Source organism: Oncorhynchus keta, chromosome 35 (assembly GCF_023373465.1).
Source record: "Oncorhynchus keta strain PuntledgeMale-10-30-2019 chromosome 35, Oket_V2, whole genome shotgun sequence".
Classification (NCBI taxonomy): domain Eukaryota; kingdom Metazoa; phylum Chordata; class Actinopteri; order Salmoniformes; family Salmonidae; genus Oncorhynchus; species Oncorhynchus keta.
This window is the reverse complement of record NC_068455.1, coordinates 58,551,959-58,565,356: the sequence shown is the minus strand read 5'-3', so window position 1 is coordinate 58,565,356 and position 13,398 is coordinate 58,551,959. Positions and strand designations below refer to the sequence as shown.

The window sequence follows — 13,398 nt, the reverse complement described above, 5'->3', positions numbered from 1 at the left end:
GCCTGCGAAACAAACAGTGTGTTGTTCTCAAGGGGCTCAATGATACGTACATGTTGAATAATTAATCAATTACCCCCACCGCTCGCACTACATCTGCAATACCTGTCTTGCACAATTGCTACATTATAGGCCAACACTATGTACAGAGCCTAGTACACAGACTCTAGACAGGAGGAGGATATAGCGTTTTTGGGGTGCAAAGAATGAGGGATATGTTTGAAAGGTAATGTAGGTTAACCAAGTCCCTCCACTGGTTCCATGCAGATGTAAGACTTCCTCGATAAAGAAAAAAAGTAGATATATTGTGGTCAGTGGGATAGGAAGACGACCCCCCCCCGGGGCTGTCCCATCTGACACGACTGTCTATCTCCGTCCATGAATGGTGTCCAATGATCTGGTCTGCATTTCATTCAAGACACTTCTCAGAGTGGCTCAGCCTCGACTAAAACCAATGGGAAACACATATTCAACACATGTTTCTAAGGAGATCAGACTCAGAAAATAAAACAAGAAAGGAAAGAGTGAAGGAGAGGAGGGAAGGAGAGAGAAAGAGACTAAGAATGAAAGAAAGAAAGAGCGCGAGAGAAACAGAACATTTGACAACTACATTTTTAAGTGGAAAATGTTAGAAGCCAGATCCAGTCGTATAAAGGGTTAAAACACCAGACAGGGGCTATTTGGGCTGGGCTTTTTTCTCTTCCTTACTCCCTTCTCTTTGGACTCCTTCCCTTCATCATTCTCACTCTTAATTTCTCTCGCTCGCTCTCTTTGCTTCTAACTCTCGCTCTCTCTCTCTCTTTGTCTCCAACTCTCGCTCTCTCTCTCTCTGTCTCCAACTCTCGCTCTCTCGCTCGCTCTCTTTGCCTCCAACTCTCGCTCTCTCGCTCGCTCTCTTTGCCTCCAACTCTCGCTCTCTCGCTCTCTTTGCCTCCAACTCTCGCTCTCTTTGCCTCCAACTCTCCCTCCCTCTCTTTGTCTCTCCATCTCTTTGCCTCTCCCTCTCTTTGCCTCTCCCTCTCTTTGCCTCCAACTCTCTCTCTGCCTCTCCCTCTCTTTGCCTCCAACTCTCTCTCGCTCTCTTTGCCTCCAACTCTCTCTCGCTCTCTTTGCCTCCAACTCTCTCTCGCTCTCTTTGCCTCCAACTCTCTCTCGCTCTCTTTGCCTCCAACTCTCTCTCGCTCTTTTTGCCTCCAACTCTCTCTCGCTCTCTTTGCCTCCAACTCTCTCTCGCTCTCTTTGCCTCCAACTCTCTCTCGCTCTCTTTGCCTCCAACTCTGTCGCTCTCTTTGCCTCCAACTCTCTCTCGCTCTCTTTGCCTCCAACTCTCTCTCGCTCTCTTTGCCTCCAACTCTCGCTCTCTTTGCCTCCAACTCTCTCTCGCTCTCTTTGCCTCCAACTCTCGCTCTCTTTGCCTCCAACTCTCTCTCCCTCTCTTTGCCTCCAACTCTCTCTCCCTCTCTTTGCCTCCAACTCTCTCTCCCTCTCTTTGCCTCCAACTCTCTCTCCCTCTCTTTGCCTCCAACTCTCTCTCCCTCTCTTTGCCTCTAACTCCCGCTCTTTGCCTCTAACTCTCTCCTCTCTCTTTGCCTCTAACTCCCTCTCTTTGCCTCTAACACCCACTCTTTGCCTCTAACTCTCACTCTCTCTCTTTCTTTGCCGCAAACTCTCTCACTCTCTCTCTTTGCCGCTAACTCTCTCACTCTCTTCCTCTCTTTACCGCTAACCTCTCGCTAACCTCTCTCCCTCTTCGCTTCTATCTCTCTCTTCGCTTCTATCTCTCTCTTCGCTTCTAACTCTCTCTCTCTTTGTCTCTAACTCTCTCTCTCTGCCTCTGACTCACTCTCTCTCTCTGCCTCTGACTCACTCTCTCTCTCTGCCTCTGACTCACTCTCTCTCTCTGCCTCTGACTCACTCTCTCTCTCTGCCTCTAACTCACTCTCTCTGTCTGCCTCTAACTCACTCTCTCTGTCTGCCTCTAACTCACTCTTTCTCTCTGCCTCTAACTCACTCTTTCTCTCTGCCTCTAACTCTCTCTAACTCTCTCTTTCTCCCCCTCACTCTCTTTCTCTCCTGCCAAAAACATCATCTGACAGGAAATGAGAGATTACGTTTTTTCCTACCTTGCTGAACAAAGAAAGCTCAGAGCAGGCTAGTTCCCTGCAGCATTCTCTTCTTCCCTCCTCTCTCCCTAGCACACACACACCCCCTCTCTTTCTCTCCCCCTCCGTGTCCAACTCTAAAGGCCTTCTCAGGTGAAGACATAGTAGACACATGAAAAGGTACTATACAGTCCATCACACTGTCAATCCCATACAATTACATATAGAATCACAGGATCTCTTTAGTCAACCCATATTACTATTATATTTCTCCAAATGACTCTTTGGATACTAAAAAGATGGCGTCTATGTTTGAGTTGGGGGATGTCATTCATTAAGCCCAAGTTCCCTTCCCCAACGCAGGTCTGCACGTGGCTTCACACAATCACTAATGAGAAAAACAACTTTCCTCATGGTCACAACCCTACCTTTACCCATGGACTCCTTTAGCCCTATCTTAGAGCTCCACATCCCCAAATCACACTAATTCTCCTCCACACAAGCGGAGCTCCAGTGTCCAGTTGGCTTCATTTAAGGATTAAGCCATCGGAATTAGATTATCTAATGGCATCTTAATGGATTGCTGACCCATTTCCTGCCCGAACGGCATCATGCAAGTGTGGGAGTGTTTTATTTTGGGTCCTAGCGTGAGGGACTATATAAGACACAGAAGTGGGAGCAAGACAATACAAACCACATGTAATCTGAATACAATGCCACTTAAAAAAACAGTGCATTCAGATTCTCAATCCAATGAACAAACCTTCGCAAGGGAAATGATGGCATACGTCCTCTTTCTCTGAGGATGCTAGTGGGAAGGAGCAGTGAATGCATGAGGTTTAGACAGACAACAGAAAATCAATGCAAAGTCTCAATTGTCCACGAAGGGGGGGTGCACCAGATTATTTAGACTGTCAATACTTCGCTGAGAAGAATACAGATTAACTCATCTTCCCCCCGGGATTCAGATGACCAAGACATCTCTCGGTCTCAGGTGTAAGTAAATGTTGCAGGTGACATGAACTTTCATGTCGGGGTCAATATAGTGCCAGGTGCCCTATTGTCAACTAAAGTGTTCTACAGATCTTCGGGAACATTTTAATTCCATTTCTGTCGGACAGACACTGAAGCTCACCCAGCTCGTTATGCTTTCGTTTCTGGAAAAATCAACAGAAGACAATAAACCTGAGCTATTCTCTCTTGCGGTCTTTATCTTTCAAGAGGCAATACTGATGATTTAATGAGCTCTCTTACAGACAATATGGAAACCGTTTTGGAACCACAATTCACTGCATATATATACGGCAATGAATCTGAATTCTGGTATCCTGACGGTGCTCGTGAATCAATCATGTATGACAAGAAATCTGTCATTCTTTCACTGCAGCTCTCATCTCTCCTATATACTGTACAATCAGGAGTCGAGCCTCTGTTAGTCTTGTCTGAGCAGCGAGAGAGAGCAGCAAGAGAAAGAGAGAGAGAGAGAGGCCTCCATGCAGCTCGGGCACATATTTCCTCTTACCTCCACTGGTCTATTAGGAGGCCTAGAGAAGGGGCTCTCAAAAAAAACCTGTAACCTCACAGAGGGCAGAGTAGGCCGGAAGGAGGCTTTAAGAGCACACACGCACACATTCTCTGGTAGACACGGCCCTGTTTAAATTGAAATTAACACGTTTTCCAAGGAGAGAGAGAGAGAGAGTGAGAAAGAGAGAGAGGGAGAGAGAGAGTGAGAAAGAGAGAGAGAGAGGGAGAGAAAACGAGAGAGAGAGAGAGAGAGAGAGAGAGAGAGAGAGAGAGAGAGAGAGAGAGAAAGAATCAGAGAGAGAGAACGAGAGGGAGGGGGAGAGAGAGAGAGGGGGAGAACGAGAGAAAGGGGGAGAGATAGAGAACGAGAGAGAGGGGGATGGGGGGAGGGGAGAGAGAGAGAGAGGGGAGAGAGAGAACGAGAGAGAGGGGGAGAGAGAGAGAGAGAGAGAGAGAGAGAGCGAGGGGAGAGATTGAGGAAACGAGAGAGAGAATGAGAGAGAGAGAGAATGAGAGAGGGGGGAGAGAGAGAGAGAACGATAGAGAGGGGGAGAGAGAGAGAGAGAACGAGAGAGAACAAGAGAGAGAGAGAGAGAGAGAGAGAGAGAGAGAGAGAGAGAGAGAGAGAGAGAGAGAGAGAGAGAGAGAGAGAGAGAGAGAGAGAGAGAGAGAGAGAGAGAGAGAGAGAGAACGAGAGAAAACGAGAGAGGTACGTGTCTCTTTAAGTAGGAAGAGGAGTGGGGATCGAGGACAAAGCCGGAGAGCTGGACACACTTGGAGGTGGAAAAGAAGGGCTAACTGTCTCCTAAAAGCAGTTTGAGACTCAAGTACAACCAAACAAATAAGTTACTCCGCTATGGGCCCTGGTCAAAGGTAGTGCACTACATAGAGAAGAGGGTGTTCCATTTGGGATGCAGATATACTATTTATGTGAACTGTCACACCGCCGAGGACTCCAACAGATGTTTTATGTGTGCTTAACTTTCCGTGACACACAAGCCCATCCAACCCAAGGACTTTCTAAGGCTCGGAGCAAAAATGAAAGATAAATATGTGTTGTGTTTGGGGAGAGAGAGAAAGAAAGATAAAGACAGAAAGAAAGAAAGACAGGGATCACTGGTTAACCATTTGTGACCTGCTATTCTTTGGACGGAGAAATAATTTCCCATAAATCTAAGACCCAGTCAGACAAATAAAGTCTGCAGCACCCTGTCACAGATTGTAGTATACACAGGCATGCGAGACGATAGCAGAATACCCCTTGATAATGTCCAGTAACACACACAAGTGAACAGGTAAGGTTAATCCTACTGTATCAAGGAACTAACACACTCCAAATACCTTGAAGGTCTTATTTGGCACTGTTATTGCTTGGTTGACATTCCTCTGGCAGTCTATGAATGATCATAATGACTACACTGTATCTACAACAAATGAGCGGAGGGTTAAGAGCCGACTGGGATAGTGAGTGATGTTCAACAGATTGTGCACATTCTTTATGGGTATGTTGTGGTGGCAGCAATGAAAGGAATGCAGAAAGGTGAGGCTTGAACCCTTTGTCTGAACATCTGAAAGGGTAGATTTTAATCAAGGTATGAATGAACTTGGTAATACTTACACGGTATATATATATATATATATATATATTGTGTGTGTGTGTGTGTGTGTGTGTGTGTGTGTGTGTGTGTGTGTGTGTGTGTGTGTGTGCGCGTGTGCGCGTGTGTGCGTGCATCAGACAGTTTGCAGACAAGTGATAGAGAGATTGTTTGAAATAATGGAAACGTTACCTTTGCCAAGCAATCCCCAAAGTATCCTCAGTGCCACTGGGGCCATAATGCCTGCTGTTTTGATTCATGGTCCAGTCACATATCCTCAGCTGTCAATTAAAACCTGGCAGTCAGACACGGAGCCAGTAGCACAAACTCTCACAACTCACTTTGATATCACTTACACAAAGTTACTATACAATGTGACTAGGGAAACAAAGTCATGCATGCAAACAAAGCCTAAAGCAGAGAACTTAGAGCAAACTGGCCTACGCCCAAAATAGGCCTGCGCCCAAACTATGACAGATCTGGTTGTACCTAAACATAAACACATATGATACGACAGTCATTATCATTCAGTAACATTAGATCATCGTTCTACAGTTAGAATATAGGGAAAGAGCATGGGAGAATTCCGTCACAATTAGTACTACGTTTCTAATCTGACCTGGAAGCAAAGAAGGGGTTAGTTTACAGGATGTGAGTCATGTCAAAATGGCAGTCATTTAGCTACTGTATAAGACAGTAGTTCCCTTTGGTTAGCCTATGGGGCCATGCATTCCACAGGTTGCATGCGTGTTGTTACTGGCTACTATGTGCTGTCCATTGCTGCTCTGCATAAAGCCTCATTGAGGCCTATTCTGTCTTTTATAGCAGACATATTCTAGTGTAACTGTCGCCATATGGAAGTAGCAGTATTATGGTGAAACTCAGGTAGCTAGATGAGATTGTAGAACGTAAGAAGGGCTGCTGGCTTGTCTCTAATGTTCTACAAAAAGAACACACACACACACCTTAATGTACACTTACACAAAACCAACACACATGAATCCCACATTCTCCTATCCCATGCATTATTCACACGCACGTATCCACAATCCAGTGGAGAGCCATCTCAGCCAATACCCAGCTAACCTTGCACCTTTAGTCAACACAATCAACACATCCATTTGGTAATGCATTGTGAGAAAGTGCCTCGTGAGCAATCTCCCCGCCGCTGTGGCAAACTGAAGAGCTCTTAAGATGGTTTAATCATACAGTATATCCTCACACACGGAATATTCCAAACCCACTTAGGGATGGTCGATAACATTAGCCACCTGTACACACAGCCGCGCTGAACGGTTAGCCACTGCTGCACTACACCTGGAGGTGAACGACTGATTTCCTCTAGTTCTTGTGTTTATCCTGTGCGTATCGAAAATGTGGAAGCATCTGCCGAATTAACTAGCCAATGGTAGAAACAAACTCCCCCAAAAAAACGTACACACACACACACACACACACACACACACACACACACACACACACACACAAAGGAGGATATGAACAGAGGCCGTCACTCAATCTCTTAAAATCATATCGACTAATTCTTCCAACACCAAGGCTCTACTACCAGCAGTGAATGGTTAAGTCTCCAGCCTTAACCTTCTACTAGTAACAGAGGCCAGGATGCTGTACACACCACACAGCACACCAACACTGCCTCTACACTACCCAGCAGTCTGCTGCTCTGCTCTGACAAAGCTTTGAGCATAGAGAACTCACTGGCTGTCCAGACGCTCTACCAAACCCCCCCCCCCCCCCACCCCCACCCACTCCTCCTCCTCCTCCACACGCTCTGTGCCAGGCCTGCCAGCACTCCTCTAGGGGGGCTCGCCATCTGTCTGCCGGCACTGCCAGATCGCAGCGGCAGGGGTAAGAGGGACAGGGAAGACGTCGCCGGGGAACGTTAGGGGAACGTTAGCAAAAACAGATGCAGGCAGAATGGGGATTAGCAGGCTGCCTTAGATAATACCAAATGTCATCTGATCACCGAACGTTCCCACTGGAGCACATGGCGGAGGAACAGTCCCTTTAAGGGTTAACCAAGGAGAAGACATGAATCAGAGGGTTTTTCTTCTTCTTCTTTCTCCTCACCGATTTTCCACTAAGGAATTGTTGTTTGGAAGGAGGAGGGGTGTGGAAGGTGTGTGTTTTGGGGGGGTGTAGAATAGGCCCTGGGGACATTGGGGGTTCTGACTACACTACACTATCTCTGGAATATCGCCTGTGACCGCATCGGAAACACGACACCTTAAGTCGGTGAAACTAATCCGCCTCGTACGTCTCCTCTCTCCACCCAACCAGCCTCAGGACAAAGGTCTGCCTTAAAACACACCGGAGGAAAGTGTCAATGCATCTCATAACTCCACCAAATAATTACCCAGAGCCGGGGTGACTGACAATAACAACAAAGGGAGAGTATCTATGACATTGTTTACTCCACGGGGAACAGTGGCCTAGTGTCATAGACCACAGGTTAAAAGACCTAGCTTCGTCGGTTTAAATCATCGTGAACCACAGAACACACACACACACAAAGCCTGACTAATATAAGATTAGCATGATGAATGGCTATTGCATTGTATTTCCTCCAGGTCTGTTTCTGCTCATTCAGTACTCAGTGGCCGTGTTAGAGTAAAGAATACTATGTAAACTATACTAAAAATAGAATATTATCAACTATTGTTCTTAATTAACCTACCTGGTTAAATACATGTTAAACAAATGAAAGAGATCTATCAAAAAAAAAGGGGGTCTTATTTAGTCTAGCGGCCGATGAGACAGGATTGGGTTCAGCTGCTGTTTAGTGAGTTCACTGACAGAAGCAGCAAGGCTACTAAAAAATGTGGCACATAAACTCCACACACGCATGGACACACACGCTGTCCAAAAGAGTCCTCCCAGCTACAGAGAGGCATAGCATCGTTAACAAAACAGCACATTTTCTGCCTGCTCTACCAAGCTGCGGGGAAATACAGGCCGGGCTTTTGTCATTACGCTCAACAGGAACAGAGTAGAAGAAAAACCACTGATTATTATGTAGCTGCGTGCAGATGCATTAAATTAAGCATGGTTGAAAACACTTGGCCTCGGACCAGCGTGTGTGAGTGTGTGTGTGTCTGTGTGTGTGTGTGGGGGGGGGGTGTTCATGAGGAGGGACTAGCGCTCCGAGCCTTCATTTTTCCACCCTCGCCAACCACAATGCTCCTAACCTCACACACAATTCAGCGGCCACATCTGCCTGGTCTGGCCGCCGGGACGACCGCTCGACGCCAACAACACCAAACAGTCCGGCCCCGGCCTGTATCGTACACTGCCTGTTCACGTGTCTCAGGCTGAATACTGTGACTTTCAGAACAGCATGTGCAGAACAGCACACGTTTTTGAATAGGTACTGAACCACGACGGAGGAGTAATTGACATATTTGTCTGTCTTTGTGTGCACATTCTTACTTTTGTACTTGCTTTTGAAACCATTATGTTGTTCTTCAATGGACTACGGAATGAAGCTAAACAAATTGCATTTAAGGGAATGCTGGTCTCTTTTATATATGCCTGTGATGCCTTATTGGCTTACAGCAAAATATTTGTAGAAAACTGTAGAGCACATTACACCCTCATCATATTACTGTACTTCTATTTACTTCCTGCCTCATACCGAAAATAATTAGGTAAAAAGATATTTCTAAATATGAATTATATACAGTATGTGGAATGGTAAAAAAAAAAAAAGGTGCCCAAACACTCCCCTACGTATTTACAGTGCCTTCAGAAAGTATTCATACCCCTTGACTTATTCCACATTTTGTTGTGTTACAGCCTGAATTCTAAATCAATTACATTTGATCATTTTTGCTCACCCATCTTACACACAATACCCGGTATTGACAAAGTGAAAACATGTTTTTACAAATGTTTGAACATTTATTGAAAATGAAATACAGAAATATCTCATTTACGTAAGTATTCACACCCCTGAGTCAATACACGTTAGAATCCCCTCTGGCAGAAATTACAGCTGTGAGTCTTTCTGGGTAAGTCTAAGAATTTTGCACACCTGGATTGTACAATATTTGCACATTATTCTTTTAACAATTCTTAAAGCCTCTGTCAAGTCGGTTGTTGATCATTGCTAGATAGACATTTTCATGTCTTGCTATAGATTTTCAAGTCAATTTAAGCCCAAACTATAACTACTGTAGGCCACTCAAGATCTTTCAAATGTTGTCTTGGTAAGCAACTCCAGTGCATATTTGGCCTTGTGTTTTAGGTTATTTTCCTGCTGAAAGGTGAACTTGTCTCCCAGTGTCTGTTGGAAAGCAGACCGAACCAGGTTTTCTAAGATTATTTTCTGTGCTTAGCTCTATTCTGTTTCTTTTTATCCTAAAATAATCCCTCGTCCTTGCTGATGACAAGCATACCCATAACATGATGCAGCCACCACCATGCTTGAAAATATGAACAGTGGTAATCAGTGATGTGTTGTGTTGAATTTGCCCCAATATAACGCTTTGTATTCAGAACATAAAGTGAATTTCTTTCTCACCTTTTTTGCAGTTTTACTTTAGTGCCTTATTGCAAACATGATGCATGAGCTGACAACTTGCCCGAGCTGACAAGGTAAAAATCTGTCGTTCTGCCCCTGAACAAGGCAGTTAACCCACTGTTCCTAGGCCGTCACTGAAAATAAGAATTTGTTCTGCCTAGTTAAATAAATAAAACATATTGATCTATCACAGCCATTAAACTCTGAAACTGTTTTAAAGTCTCCGTTGGCCTCATGGTGAAATCCCTGAAGGGTTTCCTTCCTCTCCAGCTAGTGGGTGTATTGATACACAATCCAAATGAATAACTTCACCATGCTCAATGGGATAGTCAAGACCTGCCCCCCACCTACCAATAGGTGCCCTTCTTTGTGAGGCATTGGAAAACCTTCCTGGTCTTTGTGGATGAATCTGTGTTTGAAATTCACTGTCGGATCTAACAGATAATTGTATGTGTGGGGGTACAGAGATGTGGTAGTCATTCGCAAATCATGTTAAACACCATTATTCCACAAAGAGTGAGTCCATGCAACTTATTATGTGACTTATTAAGCACATTTGGACTTATTTAGGCTTGCCACGACAAAGGGGTTGAATACTTATTGGCTCGACCCATTTCACCTTTTAATTTGCTATTAATATCTAAACACTTCTAAGAACATAATTCCATTGACATTGTAGGGTATTGTGTGTCGGACAGGGACACAACATCACAGTTGAATCCATTTTAAATGCAGGCTGTAACACAACAAGATGTGTAAAAGGTCCAGGGGTGTGAATGCTTTCTGAAAGCACTCCATTAGGACAGGGAAGCGAAAACATTTCAATGTGTCTCGATACTCCAGCATTTGGATTTGGGATCAAATTTTTTATGTGGAGGTGACAGTACAGAATGTCCCTTTTTATTTGAGGGTATTTAACCTGCCCGACCTATTTGACCGTTTAAAAGTGAAAGCGTTTCATGTGTCTAGTCGCCCTATTTGAAGGTGTCATAAGTATTTTTGAACAAATTCATTTATTTTGTATCGAAGTCCTCAAAAATGTTGTATTTGGCCCCATATTCCTACATGAAGTTTGTGACTGTTGGATGCCTTTGTGGTTTGTTTTGGCTGTTCAGAAGTATGTTGCCACGAATAAATCAGATAAGTGAAGACAGATATGTATGAAAATACCCTCAAATAAAAGGTGACATTCTGGACTATCGCCTTATATGAAACAGTTGATCTCAAATCCAAAAACGCTGGAGTATTGTGCCAAATGAGTTTTAGCTTCACTGCCCAAATAGATACGTAGGGGAGTATATGTCTTCAACTATACCATTACAGTGCATTTACTGTCACTTACTGGAGCGAGCATTTTGAGAAACAGTTCATTTCACTTCTCAGACTCCGCGTGCATCTGTGCGAGAACCGACAATAAGGTCTCACTCTCAGATAGAATGAAATATCTCCGTGGTCTCAGATCCCTTCTGGAGAGGCTGAGAGGAAGGAAGGGAAGAAGTGAAGGAAGGAGAGGATGTGAAAGAAGAGTAGTGGTAATGTTTCTCACCTGTTGCTGGTGAAGGAAGGCCGGATCTCTAGGGCTCAGTCCTACAAAACGATTGGCTGTGGGGGTGCCCGGTGCTGAGTATCCTGGAGGAGCAAACACACAAAGACAGACAGAGAGACACATAGACACAATGAGAAAATATTACATTGATCGATTCTTTATAAAGTGCGCAAAATGGAAAGTACTACAGTAATGGGGCACAGAAGGGTTTTGCAGTGCCAGGAAGAGAGAAGGAAAGGGAGCTCACCGTTGTACTCACCTTCTGATGTGATGGGCTTGGTGTCGGGCATGGAGAGAGAGACGGGTCGCACTGTGCCATGGTGCGGAGAGGGGGCCAGGACTGGGGTGAAGTGGCCTGGAACCTTCCCCACCTGGCCACTGCTGTTAGGCTGGGGGGGGGGGGGACAAAGACAGGGAAACAAAATAGAGGGGGCAGTTAGTGACAACTCCTCTACTATTTAAACTGTGGCCACTTGACAAATCCCACTGGGCACAGACGTCAATTTCATTGAAATTACTTGGAATCGTTAAAGACAAGAAACAACAGTAAAGTGTGTTTTACAGTATTGTTTGCACAGTCAGTTTAGTGCTGTTTTGTGTGGGAAAATGTCACCCTCACTTGACACAGAGAGAGAGAGAGAGAGAGAGAGAGAGAGAGAGAGCGAGACAGAGAGAGAGAGAGAGAGAGAGAAAGGGGGCTGATAGTAGGGGCGAGGATGATGAAGGGAGGGGGTCCAAGGAGAAAGGAGTATGGAGGAAGGGAGAACAGCCCCGCCCAAATAGCCTGTGTAGATCATCTCTAGTGTTTTAAGAGAGAAAAGGAGCTAGTGGGAGCTACTCTTTCAGACTGCGGGAGACAGCCTGTGGTGTATTGGGCTCTTCGGCGCCCCAAGTTCAAACCTCAAATAGGCCTTTATGAAAAAGAATTGTGTCCACAGGGTTCCTTAAAAATGTGAATAGAATGTTTAATTAGAGTGTAATATAATCTGAGTTAAAGCAAGCATAAAAACATTCTGGCTGCCGTCCATGGGATTAGAAGAGCTGTTTTATTTGCCGAGACGCCCTCCTCTGCACACACACACACACACACACACACACACACACACACACACACACACACACACACACACACACACACACACACACACACACACCCCCTTCTCCCATCCTGCACTGTGGAGGAGAGGGGCCAGTAATTCCGCCAAAAGAGAGCAGAGGCCCCGGCAACGGCAAATATTTACGGCCTTTATCGTTCCCTGTGGTTTTGTCTGAAGTAACAGTCCCGGGCCGCATAGATCCAGCCTCGTCTATGAGCCCATTGTTTTCAGTGAGAACAGCGGGGATATAAAACTCACATAAATATCTCACGGCTCTCTCATCTCTCTATGGCTGCCCCCCCCACACACACACACTCCCAGCATAGTGACACAAGGCTTTAGTGTGTACCCAGTTAATGTATAAAGTCTTCTGTCAGGTTTATCAGAATTCATTATAAAAAAAACGGTATTATGACCCTCTGTAATTATATTTGTTTTGTGAAAAAGGGCCTGGATTTTCTTTGGAATATTGAGTTCGTGGTTTTTACAGTGTATATTTTACATTTAGGCTCTTTTCAAAATAGACCTATAGAGTATTTCAGTTAGGTCGGCATTCAGTCATTGCATGAAGGAATTTTTCTGCACTTTCAAGAGTGTTTAGATCATAACAGCAGCATATTCTGAATGGAGGGGGGTTAAAGTTCACACTTGATTAAGAACCTGGCTGAGAAGTCACCCGGTGAGTCCACCGGCACTGCCAATTCCTCAACCCTGTGTCAACTCCCTCCACCCAACCCTGTGTCAACTCCCTCCATCCAACCCTGTGTCAACTCACTCCATCCAACCCTGTGTCAACTCACTCCATCCAATCCTGTGTCAACTCACTCCATCCAACCCTGTGTCAACTCACTCCATCCAATGCTGTGTCAACTCCCTCCATCCAACCCTGTGTCAACTCCCTCCATCCAACCCTGTGTCAACTCACTCCATCCAACCCTGTGTCAACTCACTCCATCCAATCCTGTGTCAATTCCCTCCATCCAATCCTGTGTCA

General features: G+C 45.1%; 1 protein-coding gene across 10 annotated transcripts in view; it reads right to left on the bottom strand.

Annotated features, from left to right (window-relative positions):
* Window positions 1–13,398, bottom strand: part of LOC118368723 (nuclear factor 1 B-type-like) — an 89,664-nt gene that overhangs the window by 6,959 nt on the left and 69,307 nt on the right. For 6 of the 10 annotated variants that reach the window (XM_052497177.1, XM_052497179.1, XM_052497182.1 and 3 more), the window contains 3 exons: window positions 11,555–11,696; window positions 11,308–11,390; window positions 5,411–5,499 (listed from right to left, as the gene is read on the bottom strand). In XM_052497177.1, coding sequence (XP_052353137.1) covers window positions 5,411–5,499; window positions 11,308–11,390; window positions 11,555–11,696 — 314 coding nt within the window. The remainder of the gene's footprint in view (window positions 1–5,410; window positions 5,500–11,307; window positions 11,391–11,554; window positions 11,697–13,398) is intronic. The other 4 variants (XM_052497178.1, XM_052497181.1, XM_052497185.1 and 1 more) reach the window with 3 other exon arrangements.